The 17,721-nt window shown below is 44.2% G+C and overlaps 1 protein-coding gene across 5 annotated transcripts in view; it reads left to right on the top strand.

Annotated features, from left to right (window-relative positions):
• PML (PML nuclear body scaffold) overlaps window positions 1-17,721 on the top strand; it is a 43,345-nt gene that overhangs the window by 3,410 nt on the left and 22,214 nt on the right. For all 5 annotated transcript variants that reach the window (XM_045899720.3, XM_045899722.3, XM_045899721.3 and 2 more), the window contains exon 3: window positions 16,606-17,186. In XM_045899720.3, the coding sequence (XP_045755676.2) occupies window positions 16,606-17,186 (581 nt within the window). The remainder of the gene's footprint in view (window positions 1-16,605; window positions 17,187-17,721) is intronic.

Raw genomic sequence — 17,721 nt, 5'->3', positions numbered from 1 at the left:
TCCATCCACAGTTGACCATTGTTACCAGTTTTTAATGTCTCCAGAGTTTCTTTGTGAATATATGCACAGGAAGGGGTATATAGTCTTATAAATTCTAATTTTCCCCCTTTTAGCCAAAAAGGGAGCATACTTACATGAACTCTTCCTGCTCTCAATAGATTGCTCCTGTAAGATTCTTAGCAGTGCTGCTTGGGGATCTGCGTAGCTAAGGTATTCTTTGCCCACTGGGGACACACTCAGAACTGCACTCCTGCTAAAGCTCAGTGTGGCTTGCTTCCTGTGGCTTGCTTCCGGCTGGGACTTTCACCACCTGCTCTACTAGAGTGCCTTTCTGGCAGATTCCTCAACAGACAGACATTAGAATTTGGATTTTCTTGTTTGTTGTTAAGATTCAGATTTAGTGGCTTTTTAGATGTTTATTGGCCATTGTTTTTTTTCTTCATTTGTGAATTGCCTATTTAGGTCCTTCGCCTGTTTGGTTTTTTTCTTCAAGAAATCAGTCTCTAATTTCAAGAGCCAACAGTCCAAACGTTTTCTCCTGTTGACCTTTGTCATTTCATTTCCTATGAGGGATTGTGTTTAAGTGTTTCGTTTTATAGAATCCAGTTCATCAGTCTCTTCCTGTATGCTATCCTGCTTCGATCATGCTAGGAAAGATTTTTTTTCCCCAGGCCAATGTTAAAAATACTTTTCTTATATTCTGTTTTAACAATCTCATGGTTTTATGTTTATAATTGAATCTTTAATTCATACGGAATTTATTTTTCTTTGTGGTATAAAGTAGGATTCCTCACTTTGCTTTTCTCTCCAAATTGAAAGCTGGTTCTCTCAACAACTTTTATTGGATAATCCACTCTTGCCTTCATCTCAAATGCCCTTTTCATCCTGTACTAAATACCCAAGTAATCACGGGTATGTTTGTAAATATCTGTTCTGTGCTGATGATCTGACTATTCCTACGCTAATCCTTACTGTCATAGGGAATTCCGAAGGGCAAATTCCCATTCTTCTTCAGAAGTGCTTTTGCTTTTCTTATGTTCTTAGAGTTGATGCAATTTCAGAACTTACGTATTCATTGAGATTTTGATTGAAACTGTATTAAATCTGGGGAGAGTTGTCCTCATCTCTGATTTTATCTTTTGAGTTTTATAGTTTTATGGACATACCTCTTGAACTTTCAAATTATAGTTAAATTTATAGTATTTAATGACCCTGTGAATAAAACCTTTTCCATTACCATTTCTAGCTGGTTATCATTAACATCCTTTAATCCTCCTAATTTATTATATCAGCCATCTGATTGAGCTCTTTTATTCTTGTAAGTTTTTCCAATTGATTCTTTTGGATTTTCTAGGTAAACAAATCGTGTCATCTGCAAAGAATAAAAACTTTTTTTCTCTCCAGGATTTACACATATTACCTCCTTGTAGCTTTGTTTTGTTAGCTAGGACCCTCAGAACACTATTGAAGAGTGAGAGGAAGTGGTTAGAAAAGGCAGCTTTAAAAAAAAGAAAAGAAGAGAAGACAATTGTATTTTATTCCTAGCTTTCATGAGAGTTTTTCTTATTTACTATGCTGTTTATTATTGGCTTCCTTAGGTAACTACAAAATCACATTCAGAAAGTTGCCTCCCACTTCTAGCTTAAGAGTTTTTTGTGGCTGCTATTTTGTTTTATTTTTAACTCAGGAATGGGTGTTCTTTGGGATTCTATGAAGGTGTCCTTTTACCTTTCAGTGTGATGAATTATATAGCAGTGTTTCTTTATGTTGAGCCATTTTTTTAATTCCCAGGAGGAAACACCCTATTTGGTCCTGATATACTATTATTTTAATTCATAGCTAGATTCCATTCAACCCTGTTTTATTTAGGCTATTATCTATATTTATAAATGCGATCGATTTTTATGAATACGTATGATTTCTTTCAAGGTTTTTGACCCATTTTATACTAATATCTTTCCGTGAATTTGTAGCTTTTTTGAACATGGTATACACACACACACACACACACACACAAATTGCTTAGCACAGTGCCTGGTACATATTAAGTACTGAGTCAACGTTAAATTCCTATTCCTATAATTTCTCTGCTCTGCTCTAGAACAGCTAAAGAACATATGTAGTTTGGGTTTATAGAAGTTTCCTGAAAAACTATCTGAAACTGGTGCTTTTTTTGAAGAGTAGATTTTCTCCCTGGTATTGGTCTGTTATGGGTCTTGAATCAGATTTTCTGGAAAATTTTCCAGTTCATCCTGAGTTCTTAAAAATCCCTTTTATACCTAAATGATGTCCCCTTTCTTATTTCTAAACAAGATGTTAGTAGCTTCCAAGTGGTTTGACGTAGGGGTTGGGGTGGGTTTCTCTCTAGGTACAATGGGCAAGGCTGGTCCAGCCAAGAGGGCAGGATTCCAGTCCCTTGAGCAATGTGGATGACTTCAAAAACCTGACCATATTGCCTAAAAATCCTACACAGAGGGGTTTCGGGGTGGCTCAGTTGGTTGAGCATCTGACTCTTGGTTTTGGCTCAGGTCGTGATCTTGGGATCATGGGCTTGAGCCCCACATAGGGCTCTGTGCTCAAGGTGGATTCGGCCTGGCATTCTCTCCTTTTCCCTCTGCCCCTTCCCTACCCCACCCACGCTTGCACACTCTCTCTCTCTCTCACTAAGTAAAAAAATAAAATAACATTTTTTAAAAAAAAAAATCATACACAGACACAATTCACATTGTTTCACAGTTTGCCAGTGGTTACTGGATACCCTCAACTTCTGTTTTCTGCACAAAACTTCAGTGCCATAAATAACCCACAGCTTTCTTCAGGTCACGGTGCAGTAATAAATCACTTCATCCTTTAAACACTGGGCTGATTTAGGACTCAGGGTGGGGAGCAGCACCAGAGGTGGCTTTAGACTTAGAACTCAGCCTGGCGGTGTCTGCCTTGGGGCCATTGGCATTGATCGCCACTTCCATGGAGTACGTTTTTCCAGCCTGCTTCCTCCTATGTGGCAGGCCGTCTACTAGGCACTAGGGTATAACTATGAACAGACACAGGCCTGGTGCTCTGTGAGGTCACAGTCTGGTAAAAGAACCAGATCTGCAACTAACAGTCAAGGCTGTAAAGTGCCAATAGGAAACCTGCTCACCCTGAGCTTGGGTAATTTCACACTGTCCTCTACCTCTGTCCCTGCTCGGCACAGGGCTCACCTCGCTGTCTGTGCTCTGTCATTTGTTAAGGGCAGAAGGGAGGAGGAGCGCAGGTGCAAAAGCAAGTCATCTTAGAAAAGGCATTGGCTGGGGAAGGCAGCTTCCAAGAGGGTGTCACCTTTAGCCTGATGCGTAAAAAAGGAAAAATGGCATCAGGGGCAGGGTGGGGTGGGCCAGGCAGCAGCTACAAAGGCAGAAGCACTAGTCTGCTGCATTTCAGGAATTGCAAGTAAAGGGGATGCCTGAAGGCAGGGGCTGAAAGGGGGAGCTGGAGTCAGACATGGGGGGCTTGGAGTTAGGACTCGATCCTATCATTTCTGAGACATAGAATGTTCTCAGCTTGCTCCTTTTTCATGCAGTCCTTGTTTTACCAGTGAATGGCCTATAGAACATACTTTGATGGGGACCCAAGGAGGGGCTCTGTTGGAAGCCATTGGTGGGTGTTAAGGCAGAGGGTGGGAGGATCAGATTCTCTCTGCACTGTGGTTCTGTGAAGTGGGTAAATTTGGGAGACCAGAGGCCCGTATGATTGTTTGGCTGCATGCTTATTTACATTTCACCCCATTCCACAAAGAATTTGAACAGATTGACCACCATACTGTTGGGTATATGTACCCAGCAGAGACTGAAGCAAAGAATCTGCACCAGAGAAAAGGGAGCCCCATTAGGAGACGGAGGCCATGGTCCAGGTGGGGGTGAGGCCTGCAAGAATGCAGAGATGGAAGGCTGGGGAAAAGGCCCAAATCTCACACTCCCAGGGCCTGCCTGACCTGGAGGTCAAGGTGGCTGCCAGCCTATTTGGGAGTGCTGGGGAGTGCCTTCCACCCAAGAGTATTATGGGTCTAGGACAGCAGGTGGTGCTGAGACCCATATCTGGGTGTCAGATCCCAAAGCTTGGCGATGTGGATGACTTCAAAAACCTGACCAGATTGCCTAAAAATCCTACACAGAAGGGCTTCTGGGTGGCTCAGTTGGTTGAGCGTCTGACTCTTGGTTTTGGCTCAGGTCGTGATCTTGGGGTTGTGGGCTTGAGCCCCACACAGGGCTCTGTGCTCAAGGTGGATTCTGCCTGGGATGGGGTAAGGGAATTAGTCCATCAAAGCTTTGTAGCCAGAAAGCATTTGAATTAGTTGAATGGAAAAAAACAAAAGACCTATTAATCCAGTTTGAAAGGTGTGATGAGGGGCGCCTGGGTGGCTCAGTTGGTTGGGCGACTGCCTTCGGCTCAGGTCATGATCCTGGAGTCCCGGGATCGAGTCCCGCATCGGGCTCCCTGCTCGGCAGGGAGTCTGCTTCTCCCTCTGACCCTCCTCCCTCTCATGCTCTCTGTCTCTCATTCTCTCTCTCGCAAATAAATAAAATCTTAAAAAAAAAACAAAAAACGAAAGGTGTGATGAGATCATAAACTGGGGATAGAATTCCTAAGACCGGAAGTTGGCATGATTCACAAGAGGTCAGGGAGAAGCAGGCTGGACAGCCCAGGGGGAGGTTCAGGGCAGAGGCAGACAGCATGCAGCGGCGGAGCTGGTGGCAAGGAAGGGCTGCTAACGAGAAGAGAATGGAAAAGACATCCTGATGGGCCCACTGAGGGTCAGGGCTCAGGGGAGGAAGGCCACATGCCACAGGGGCCAACCCTAAGGAGCCCCCTTGACCTCATGAACCAAGCAAATGCCTCCTGAAAGTTTGCACTGCAGGTGTCTGGCTGGCCTTCCTGGGGCCTTCTTGGTACCCTCTGTAGAAGTTACCAGTAAATTGCCTCTCCCTGGGGATTGATGATCTTACTGGGATTGAGAGCTGGCCCAGGAGCACCACATGGACAGGAGGAAGGCTACTGCCAGAGTTAGGGTACAAATAATCCATTTCCAGGTTTTTCTATGAACTCACCCAGGGGACTTGTTTTCATCACCAAGAGCAACTGCTTTTCATTTCCTGGTGGCAGGTGGGGTGCGGGGGGGGGGTGGAGCTCGAAGTTAGATTTGGTTGAATGTGTGGGTAAAGGGACATGAGAGCTGTACGTTGAGGAGTGTCGTTTGTATGAGTTACAACTGAAACAAATGTGTAAATCAGTAACAGATTTTTATCTTAAGCAAAAATGAATGACTGGCTTCTGTAAGAAGTGAATGGAACACTACATCAAAAACTAATGATGTAATGTATGGTGATTAACATAACATAATAATTAAAAAAAATAAAGTGAATAAGGTTGTGGCTGGCTTCTGACCCTACTTGATTAGATATTCAAATTGTGGCACCAGGCCCTATTTTCTCTGTATTTCTTGGGATGTGGTTTTCCTCCAAGTCAGCTCCATTCACAGAAGGCTTTCTCCCTATTGCTTGCCAGATGATTACAGCCCCTCCAGAGGCCCTTGTACGCACCCTCATCCTCAAATCCAGCGGGAAGGAGCAAGAATCTCTTCCCGAACTCTAAGCCTAGTCTGAGTGTGTTTCTGATTGGATCAGCCACCTGTCTGTGCAGGGGACAGGTCTGAAGCCAGCCTCAAGTGAAGCTCCCCAACCCCTTGGCACCTGGGCAGTCCCTTTCCAACAGAAAGCTTTCCCTTTTCCTATGTGGGCAGAGAATGGGCTCTTCTGGTTGGAGTTAATACGTATATTGTTAATATAACAGTACGTTCCTGTCTTTTGAGCTGTTGTTCCTGGATTGTCATCTTAATTCTCATACCTTCTTGAAAGATTATTGAGGAGCAGAGAACCGTTCCCACTGTAGAAATGAGGCAAGAGGCCAGTGCATTAACGGGAGTTAACCCAAAGAGGGGTCTTGTCTGAGCCAAGGCCCGAATGGGTGCACGGGTTCCTGACCGCAAACTATGTGTACATTTCCTGGCACTGCTGGCCTGCTTTCAGGCAGTCCTCAACTCACAACCAGGCTGAAGTGCAAAGAAGGATTCTGCAAGTTGCTTGTTTAGAACGCAGAGTGGTTTTTCCCTCAGAAGTGGATTATCGAAAGGAAGCATGCTATTTAAGCAATAATAAATTTAATTTCCCTTGACTTTTTTTTTTTAAAGATTTTATTTATTTATTTGACAGAGAGACACAGTGAGAAAGGAAACACAAGCAGGGGGAGTGGGAGAGGGAGAAGCAGGCTTCCCACCGAACAGGGAGCCTGATGCGGGGCTCGATTCCAGGACCCTGGGATCATGACCTGAGCCGAAGGCAGATGCTTAACAACTGAGCCACCCAGGCGCCCCTAATTTCCCTTGACTTTAACAAAAGCAAAAGATACTGATGTAAAATTGGACTAACTAAACTTCAAAGAAATATTTCTTCATCCTAAAATGTTTCCTAAAATATCTGAGTAAGCAAAAAAAACAAAAAAAGCAAAAAACAAACAAACAAAAAAAACTATTGCTAATACATTAAGAGGTTGGAGTCTTTATATTTGTTTTTAATGAAACACTTCCATTTTAGACAGTAGTAATGGAGTCTCTGCTGAAGAAGATCAGGATGGCCCACTCCCATCTACCTGTCTTGGTTCTATGTTAAGATGGCTCCCATGCATGGCCCTGGCCCTTGTACTTTGGCATTCCTTCTTGCAAATTCTTTATTTTGATTCGACTCTTAATTGGATGGATGTTGTCAATAAGCAGTCTAAATTCCTAGAGTCTCTTGGTATTGAAAATGTCTATCAGTTGCTCTTCTACTTGAATAATACCTTCGCTAGGTGTAACGTACCTGGATCACACTGTTGCCTGTAGAATTTTGTAGACTGCTGCATTGTCTTCCAGTGTCAAATGTTCATGAGGAGAGGCCTGAGGCCAAATTTATTTGCTTTTTCTGTCTTGATACCTAAAGACATTTTCATTCTTGAAGTTTATTAATTTAACCAAACTGTCTTGGTGTTGAGCATTTTGTATCAAATTATTCTGGAACCTGGCAGGCTCCTTCAATCTAAAAATTCTGTTTATGTCCCGCATCGGGCTCCCTGCTCAGCAGGAAGTCTGCTTCTCCCTCTGACCCTCCCCCCTCTCATGTGCTCTCTCTCATTCTCTCTCTCAAATAAATAAATAAATAAAATCTTTAAAAATAAATAAATAAAAATAAAAATTCTGTTTATTTCAGAGGGCCTGGGTGGCTCAGTCAGTTAAGCATCTGACTCTTCATTTCAGTTCAGGTCATGATCTCAGGGTGGAGAGATCAAGCCCCACGTCGGGCTCTGAATCAGCATGGAGTCTGCTTGGGATTCTTTCCCCCTTCCCTTTCCCTCTGCTCCTCCCCCTGCCCGTGCATCACTCTCTCTCTCTCCCTCTCTCTCTCTCTCAAATAAGTAAATAAAATCTTAGAAAATAAAATAATAATAATAATAAAAGTGTTTTTATTTCAGTGAAATTTTCTTACTCTTCCTCTTTTTTCCTCTTCCTTTTCCTCCTCGTTTTCCTCTATCACCATTAGTATTACAATTTTTAATTTATTATTTCCAGGTTTTTCCAATTCATAATCTTAACAGTATTACTATAATTTGGGGGGAACTGATTTATTTAATGATCATTGAATCAGTAATGAGGATCAGAACCACAGTATACACTCAGAGTTACATAAAATCATTTTGTACACATTGTGATAAAAGTACTTGAGACTATCGGGCGCCTGGGTGGCTCAGTTGGTTAAGCAACTGCCTTCGGCTCAGGTCATGATCCTGGAGTCCTGGGATCGAGTCCCGCATCGGGCTCCCTGCTCAGCGGGGAGTCTGCTTCTCCCTCTGACCCTCCCCCCTCTCATGCTCTCTCTATTTCATTCTCTCTCTCAAATAAATAAATAAAATCTTTAAAAAAAAAAAAAGTACTTGAGACTATCAAAATTGTTTGCTGCACATAAGGAGTTACTGCCTGTTTTCTATTTTACCAGATTCTGTTAACATTTAATGATATACTTTAGTCTTTGAACAAATTCCTGCTTTGGCATCTTTTACAATTTGGATTTGTTCTCCCAAAGCTGTTGGAGTTGGAAAAGTATTTCAAGATTGGTATGGCTAAGTAGAAGAGCTGCCTTGTTATACCATATGTCACCTAACTAATACAGTGTTAAGTTATTGTTAACTTAATCATCAGATAATGTTTTTCTCATTCATGGCTTTAATTAATTGTTTTAGCTTTCCATCTCCTTTACTGAAATTAGATCAGATATAAATATGTATTTATTTATTTGTGAGAGAGTGAGCACTCGTGAGAGAGTGTATGCATGCGGGGAGAGGGGCAGAGGAAGAGGCTGAGCCCAATGGCAGGGCTAGATCTCACTACCCTGAGCCATGATCTGAGCTGAAACGAAGCATTGGATGCCCAACTGACTAAGCCACCCAGGCACCCCAAATTAGATCAGATTTAAATAGTTTGGCGATCACTGTACTTGTCTATGTGATAAACCTTTGTCTTGCAACATTTCCTGGCACATAAATTCCTGTTTCATCAATGTTCACTAGTATTCAATACTGTATAATTGTAGTGCATTGTTATAAAACTCAGTGAATTCCCCCAAGTTATCTAACAGTGTTCCAACAATTAAATCTCCTTTATTAACATATAACTCATGTGATGCTTTAAAAGTGTCTTGCACTTGATACTGGTTTTTTTTGTTTTTTATTTATTTATTTATTTATTTATTTATTTATTTATTTATTTATTTGAGACAGAGAGAATGAGAGAGAGAGCACATGAGAGGGGGGAGGGTCAGAGGGAGAAGCAGACTCCCTGCCGAGCAGGGACCCCGATGCGGGACTCGATCCCGGGACTCCAGGATCATGACCTGAGCCGAAGGCAGTCGCCTAACCACCTGAGCCACCCAGGCGCCCGCACTTGATACTGTTTTGAGTGTACTTGTGAGGGGCATCACTGTGGTCATCTCAGTGTTTGATGATCATCACATTTTAGAAATATCATGTTGGTGGCACTGGGAAGGGTTGATTGGAGCGACCAGAGGCAGGGTGGCCTTAGGGGACAGCGCAAAGGAGGTAAGTTGTGACTGAGGCAAGAACAAAGGTGGTAGCAATGGGAACTGATGGGACAAATTTAGGAACCGGGATTCAACCTTTACATCTAAGCACCTTTATATCCTAGCGCCATGCCTGCATATTGTTGGTGTTTAATAATCTTTTTTTTAAGTAACTGAAAGGAATCAACAAGAATTAATGATGAGCTGTTGAAGTTGGGGGGGTAGTCCCCTGGTCTCTGGCTTGAGTGGCCTTTCAGTGGTAGTGCTGTTCACTGCCGTAAGTAGGGCAGTGATGTGGCCTCTCGGAACACTGTCTACCATGGATGTGCCAGCCCTCCGACTTGGGAGCAGGGACTGCCTAGAAACGAGTAGGGAAGGAAAAGCATCGTCATTCTTGGGTGTGAGATCGGCATAAGATGATAGTGTGAAACAGACAAGACTTTCTCCTCTGCTTTCCCTGCTGCTTCTTTTCTAGTATCTTCCTCTCTGAGCCCTCAGGTTCTCCCGTCTCTCCACCACCTTCTCAACCAATGAATGGTTGGAGGAGGGGAGGTCATCAGGAATAATGCTTTCACTGTCAGTATCCCAGGCTCTGCAATTACCCAGCTCCTCTCCCGGCTTCAGAAATCTTTCCTCAGCTCTGTTCCCCAGCAGAGCGCAGGAAACCAGTCTCATTAAATGCATTCATACTCCTGTGTAAATGACTGATGGGTCTCTTTACTTGCCCTCTAGCTAATCATTTGAGTCTCCAAAGGAGGCTGCTCCTTTTCCTACTCCACCAAAGTGAAAGCTCCCCGCCATTCTAGTGGAGGGAGGGTGGTAGAGGAGGGAGTTTTTCAGTTGCCATTCAGCAAAGCCGGGCCCTGCCCTGGAGTCCTGCTCTGGGGCCAGCTCTCCCCCACAGGCCCCACCTTCATAGGATTTTTGCTTTGTGCGGGTCCGAGCTCCCCTGTTTCCTAGAACAGCAGGAGTGGCATGCCGCTCTGGTCTCGGTGGGCTGTGGCTGCCCTGGGGTGGCCTGACCGCAGTGGGACTCAGTGTGATGTTTCCTCACTGTTTGGGGTTGAGAGGGTCATGCACCAATAGAAGGGCTGTCCCTGCCATGTGTACATGTGTAGTTAATGCCTCCCCTTCTTTCATGGTTCCAGAATGTCCAGTGTGGACCTGGCACCATGCGGGCGACTTCACATACACCAGCCCGTCTTTGTCCTTGCAACAGTCTATGAGGCATCCTTACCTATCCCCATTTTATAGATGGGGAAGTTCAGACTCCACAAAGAGAACGTCATTTACTCAAGGCCTTGTCGCTGGGAATGGAAAGGCTCAGATTCAGGTCCAAGGCTGTCCACTTCCAGAAGCCGTACTCTCCTGCTGTCACATGGCCTCTGGCACAGCAATTTAGACAGAGGCAGCTTTCGGATGGGGAGACTGAGAACCCAGGAAACATGCTGAGGCTTTTATTAAAATATCAACAACATAGTCAATTCACTGAACAGTCATAAACAGATAAGCGAAACAATCCATCTCAGGGAAGAAGAGGAAGAGCTCTGTAATTCCTAGATGGAATGTTTTTTTGAGGTCTCCATTGCCTCCTATTTAAAGTCCAGGCTCCTTCACTTCGAAGTAATTATGGAAGTTTTTGGAAGATCTAAATGGATGAAAAAGTAGGGAGGGAGAAAGAGAAAGAAGTTACTAACTCCCATCAATATAGACTGTTTGCTCTCCTTCTTGCAATCTCTATAATCATCTAAAACAAAATGAACAGCACGTAGCATTCCGTAACTTGCTTTTCTCATGATAGGAAGCTGTGAATGTCTTTCCAGAAGATACGTAGTTTTGAGTTTTAGGTAGTCCTATCTGTCGATTGTATGATTTCTGCCATTTCTTCAGTGGTTATAAGGTCTTTACTATCGTAAGTTAATAGTTAACTATTGTATCTTTATGGTGCCACGGTTCATGCTTAACTCTGTAACCCGTCAGAAATGTGTTGTACTGTGATGTATGAAGCAAGCTCTAACTTGCTTTTTGCCCCTTGGTAGCCAGTTTCCTCCATTCCAGTTGTTGAATGGAATTGTTTAATGTCTATTAGTGTGGGATGCTTTCTTTATTCCATAAACTATCACATTCTTATAGATGCCAAGGCCTATATGGTCTGTTCTCTGATCTTTCTCTTTACTCTGAGACTAGTACCACACATACTCCTTTTTTTTTTTTTTTTAAGATTTATTTATTTATTTGAGAGAGAGAGAAAGAGCACACAGTTTGGGGGGAGGAGCAGAGGGAGAGAAAGAATCTTAAGTGGGCTCCACGCCTAGTGCAGAGCCCGCCATGGGGCTCGATCTCACGACCCTGAGATCATGACCTGAGCTGAAACCAAGTTGGACGCTTAACCAACTGAGCCACCCAGGCGCCCCACACATACTCTTTTTAAAATGGTAGTTCTATCTTACGTTATCTGGCAGAGAAAATTCCCCTTCTTAACACTGATTTCCCCAAAATTTCTTAACTATTCCATCCTATTTTTTCCATCCTGTGAAATTTAGAATCAGTTGGTGAAGTTTCAAAATCTCATCTGTAATTTGATTGAAATTGCCTTAAATCTTTATATTAACTTGAGAAGAATTGATATTCATAATATTTAGCCTCTCCAATTGGGACCTTGGTACATTTTTCTGTTTTTTAGACTTTCTCTCTCAATGGAGTTTTGTCTTTTTTCCATATGTATATTTTTTGCTAGAATTATGTCAGAAGTTGTTTTTTTTTTTAAGCATTTGAAAATTGCTGTTTGTGAATGAGAGCATGGAAATTTTTTTCCATATTTCTCTTCGTTTGAATTGCTGGGATAGAATTAAGCAATTTTCTACTCTTAATTCTGGTGTATTCCAGCCACCTTCTGCAGCAACTTCTTATTAATTCTATGCTGGTTTAGCTCATTCTTTTGAGTAGTCCAGGAGCAAATAACTGTCATTTTGCTTTAGAGCTATTCTTCTCTTTGTCTGTGTTAAGTTCGGGCTTTTGTCATGGAGCTCCTTGTGGGCACGTGCCCACTTCACCTTGCCTCCCACAAAGTGCCAAGCCCTCATTTGGTTCAGTGAGTGTTCCTTGAGTGAGAGTGAAGGAATCCTAGGCCAAGGAACTCAGTTCTGGTCTCAGGTGGCAGCCCCTCGATGGGTCACTCCAGTTTATGGTCTGCTCCTCAGTTTTATCAGAAGGCTGGGGCTCTGATGCCAGCCAACCACCTCACAGAGATGCTGCCCATTGTCTGCTTCCAGCCAGTCGGGGAGCAGTGGCCACTTTCCCTAGGGAGACCCCATTTAGGGCAGAAAGGGCTTAGGAATAGGGCCCAGCAGAGACTGTGGTCAACCCAAAAGGTCTTGCTCTCCCGCCAGCCAGACTACTACCCTAGCGTACCCCTCCCAGGCTTGGAACACTCTTTCTAAGGAAGGGAGGCTAACTTCAGACTCAGCCCCTCCCATGGGTCCAAAGCAGGGAAAATGACAGGAGGTTTTATTTGGTTCTCCGTTTATTTCTACATGCTATATAGTTCCCCACATTTATTAGTATTCTGTTCTTTCATTTTAAAAATAGGTAATACATTCACAAGCTTCAAACATGAAAGCAATCAAAAGATTTCATTAAAACAAAAGAATATTTTAATGTAATCTCTACCCCCGATATGGGGCTCAAACTCAATCCTGAGATCAAGAGTCACACGCTCAACTGACCGAGCCAGCCAGGCACCCCAAACATGAAAGCAATTTAAAAGGCTTACAGTGAAATGTCTCACTCCATCTCTGCCCTGCCCCATCCATACTACTTTTATTAACTTGTATGTCCTTCTAAGATGTTTTTATTCAAATACAACCAAATGTGAATATATATATATATATTTTAAAGATTTTATTTATTTATTTGACAGAGAAAAAGACAGCGAGAGCAGGAACACAAACAGGGGGAGTGGGAGAGGGAGAAGCAGGCTTCCCGCCGAGCAGGGAGCCTGATGTGGGACTCGATCCCAGGACCCTGGGATCATGACCTGAGCCGAAGGCAGACGCTTAACGACTGAGCCACCGAGGCTCCCCAAATGTGAATATATTTTTACTTTTGTTCATTCTTACACAATAGGTGGCATCCTATTGATTTTATTTATTTATTTTTAAAAGATTATTTATTTATTTATTTGAGAGAGAGAGCATGAACAGGGGGAGGGGCAGAGAGAGAGGGAGAATCAGGCTTCCCGCTGAGCAGGGAGCCCAATTCGGGGCTTGATCCCAGGACCCTGAGATCATGACCTGAGCCAAAGGCAGACTTAACCGAATGAGCCACCCAGGCACCCCAATTTTTTTTTATTTAAAATATACATTATAATAATACAAATATTGAACATTCATCATATGCTAGTCACTAGTCTAACCTTTTATATATATTAACTCATTTAATCTTTTTATGCTCCTATTATTATCCTCATTTTGCCATGGAGATTTTTCCATTTAAAGAGCTTCCTCGATTTCTTACAGCTGCATAGCATTCCACTGTATGGAGTACATCCTAATTTATGAAACTCATTGCCTAGCCTTGTTTCTGTTCTTTGCTCTTACATACTGTGTTGCATTGTACAGATGTTATTTTGTAAGTTAGAGATAGAGCTACAGAATAGCTATGTAGAAGAGGGATTGCTGGGTCAGAGGATAAATGCATTTGTGATTTTGATGGCTGTTGCCAAGCTGCCCTCTGCAGAGTTATTGGTTCTTTTCATATTATATAGGACTTCTCTCATTTGATCCTCTATAGCACTCCCATATGAGTTGGGGATTATCCCTGTTATACAGATAAGAAAACTGAGGTGCAAAGAGGTTAAGTGACTTGCCAAGGGCACAGAGCCAAGGTCAGATCCACATTTTCCCAGCTCTTTTCTCTGCTTCAGCTGACACTTACCTCAGTCCCCAGCCCCGCCTTGTGGCGATGGGTCTCTGTCACTTACATCAGATTTCCCCAGGCTGGAGGAGCTGAATGCTTTTGACCCAGTGGCAGCCCCCATGCTTCCCTCACACTCTAGACTCTCCAGGAAACCTCTCCTGGCCTAGAATAAGTCTCCTGTGTTTGATCAAGAGGTTCAAGTTCTGAGGCCTTGCCTTCTTGGTTGATTTGGGGAGGCTGAGAGCTGGCAAAGCTGAGGACTGGTGCCTGATGCCACAGTTTTGGAGTCAGGTTGCCTGGCAGTCTCCACTGGCTGTTCCAGGACAAGCTGATCTCAGTAACTGAGGCCAAAGGGGCTCCAGCTAAGATCCTTTCTCCTGGCCTCAGGTGGGCTGACTATTGCTGCTAATGAGAATAAATCACAGCAAACTTTCTGGGGAAGTGACTAACAGTATTTTCCTGGGAGCGTTTGAAGAGGGGGCATTGCAGGACCAGGGACTTGAGCCAGACTGCCTGGAGTTTTCTGTTAGTTTCCTATTGCAGCTGTAACGAATTACCACAAATGTAGGAGCTTAACCCTTTACAAATGTATTATTACATACCTCTGGAGGTCAGAAGTCTGCAATGGGTCTCACAGAGATAAAATCGAGGTATCAGTAGGGCCACGTTCCTTCTGGAGGCTCTTGGGGAGAATCTGTTTTCTTGCCTTTTCCAGCTTCTAGACGCTGCTTGCACTCCTTGGCTCATGGCCCCCTTCCATCTTCAAAGCCAGCAGGATAGCATCACAGGACCTCTGCTTCCATGATCACATCTTCCTGCTCACACCTGCCTGCCTCCCCTTCTTTCCTTATAAGGACCCCACCCAGATAATCCAGGATAATCTTCCCATCCCAGATCCTTAACTTAATCACATGTACTAAGTCCTTATCATCATATAACATAACATACTCAGGTTCTGGGAATTAGTACATTATTCTGCCTACTATAGTTTGCCTCTAGACTCTATCACTTACTAATTGTGTGACCTTGGACAAGTTACTGTACCTCTTGTTTAGTGTCCTCATCCTTAAAATGGGGATATAATAATTCCTACTTTGTTGGAGCGTTAGGAGGATTAAAAGGGTTGATATTTCTCAAATGCTTGTAATAGTGTCTGACACATAGAAAATGCTATGGAAGTGTCTGCTAGCTAAAATATATTAAATAAATAAAAATATGCATACTCTTTGATTTAACATTCCTATTATTTGTAACCTATTTCATAGAAACAAAAGCATCCATGTGTTAGGCCACATAAAGCATTGTCCATATTGGCAAAAAGAAAAAAAAATGTACAAATAGGAAATCACTGGGGTGCCTCGATGGCTCAGTCGATTAAGTGTCTGCCTTGGCCTCAGGTCATGATTCCCCGGAGTCCTGGGATCCAGCTCCACATCGGCCTCTCTGCTCAGCGGGGAGTCTGCTTCCCCCTCTGCCTCTCACCCTGCTCGTGCTCGCTCACTCTCCCTCAAATAAATAAATAAAATCTTTAAAAATAAAAAAAAAACAGGAAATCACTGGAATGTCCATTAACAGGAGCATGACTGGATCCGTTGTGGTACATGTGAAATTCAAAGGCGCTATTAAAGAGAATACATTAGATCTATACTTATTGGACCTCCAGGAATGTCCTGAACAAAAGTTAAATTAGAGGAGGAAGTTACAAAGTCATTACTCATGATCTCATTCATAGCATGATCTTGTTTTGTTTTGTTTTGAAGAAAAAACATCAACCCACCAAAATTGTTGTAGATTCTTGAGCCAATTATTTAACCTCTGAATGTCTGGGTTTCTTCGCCTGTGAAAAAAGGGTAACAATAATTCTCCCCACGGAAACTCTATGGAAACTCTAGGGAGCATTACGTGGGATAAAATGTATCAAGTCCTTAAAATCCTGCAAGCAGCTGCATAGTCCGGCTATTTGTGTAAAGTGGTTTGAGCAGACAGAGTTGTGGAAGGACGCACCCAGATGCTCCTCTGGTTTCCTCGGAGGAAGGGAAAAGAAATTCAGAAGTGGTGTGAAGAGATGATTAACTTTTTGTGTATCTGTATATTGTTTCACAGAGAAGCCTAGCTGTTGTTACTTTAGTAACTTTTTTATGTGCTAATGTTTTATTGGTAGTTTGGAGACTAGCACCATAACCACAGACTTGAGGGGCGACTGAGTGGCTCAGTCGGTTAAGCCTGCTGTCAGCTCAGATCATAATCCCAGAGTCCTGGGATGGAGCCCCCCCATGGGGCTCCCTGCTCAGCGAGGAGCCTTGTTTCTCCCTCTGCGGGTCCCCCTGCTTGTGCTCGCTCTCTCTCAAATAAATAAATAAAATCTTAAACACACACAAACCACAAACTGAATTGGGAAGAGCACGAACCTAGAAACACACCATGATTCAAAGTTTTGTAATTTTTGAAGAGGAGTTTAATTAACGAAAGTTTAAAGCGGGGGTGGGGGGAGTGGTGAGGGGGGAGCAGGAGAGCCCTAAACCAGGTCGGCCTTGTGTCTCCGCAGCATCTACTGCCGAGGCTGCTCCAAACCACTGTGCTGCTCGTGCGCGCTTCTGGATAGCGGCCACAGCGAGCTCAAGTGCGACATCAGCACGGAGATCCAGCAGCGGCAGGAGGAGCTGGACGCCATGGCGCAGGCACTGCAGGAGCAGGACAGCGCCTTCGGGGCGGCGCAGGCGCACATGCGCTCAGCCGTCAGCCAGCTGGGCCGCATGCGCGCAGACACCGAGGAGCTGATCCACGAGCGCGTGCGCCAGCTGGTGGCGCACGTGCTGGCCCAGGAGCAAGTGCTGCTGGAGGGGGTGAACGCGCAGTACCAGCGCAGCTATGAAGAGATCGCCGGCCAGCTGGGCCACCTGGAAGCTGTGCTGCAGCGGATCCGCCTGGGAGGTTCGCTGGTGCAGAGGATGAAGCGCTACGCCTCTGACCAGGAGGTGCTGGACCTGCACGGCTTCTTGCGTGAGGCGCTCAGCCGCCTGCGCCGGGAGGAGCCCCAGAACCTGCAAACCACCGTGCGCACCGACAGCTTCGACGACTTCAAAGCGCGCCTGCAGGAACTGGTCTCCTGCATCACTCAGGGGGCAGGTAAGCACCCGAGCCACCCTCGTGACCAACCCCTTTACCATTTAAGGGCTTGTGCTTTGCTCTTGCACAAGCAAGACGGGCAGAAAAAGGTCATTTACATGTGACAGGAAAGGAACCTGTGTTTTTTTAAATTAAGTCTAGGGTTGCTCACATTGTAGATTCTAGAGTGCAGGTTATGAGGAGGAGAGTAGGCCCTGACGTGGGTCTGCAGCCTCCCAGAGGGGTCATGTTGTACTAATTTGCAAGACCCTTTGGATTAGCTGTGATCTTGTGACCCTCGGAGAAGTTAAGAAAATACAAAGCAGAGAACCAGACCCAGTATCATTTTAGCCTCAGAGGGTAACCACGCCAGGAAGTTCGCTTAAGCCCTGTGTCCAGCAACAGAGAATTCAACTGAACCTGAGGTTAGAGCAGAAGGGGGCTGAGGAAACCCCCGGGGGTGGTTGGATGGTTACCCAAAATCACACTCTGGCTCAGTGGAGGAGATACTTTGCCTCCAGCATGGCCTGTCATCTGGACCAGCTGCCCACAGCTG

The sequence above is a fragment of the Mirounga angustirostris genome, unplaced genomic scaffold (genome assembly GCF_029215605.1).
Source record: "Mirounga angustirostris isolate CCGP_5_RB_7025 unplaced genomic scaffold, mMirAng1.0.hap1 SCAF_9, whole genome shotgun sequence".
In the NCBI taxonomy this organism is placed as follows: Eukaryota; Metazoa; Chordata; class Mammalia; order Carnivora; family Phocidae; genus Mirounga; species Mirounga angustirostris.
The sequence above is the reverse complement of the archived record's forward strand: the minus strand, read 5'-3'. Positions and strand labels throughout refer to the sequence as shown.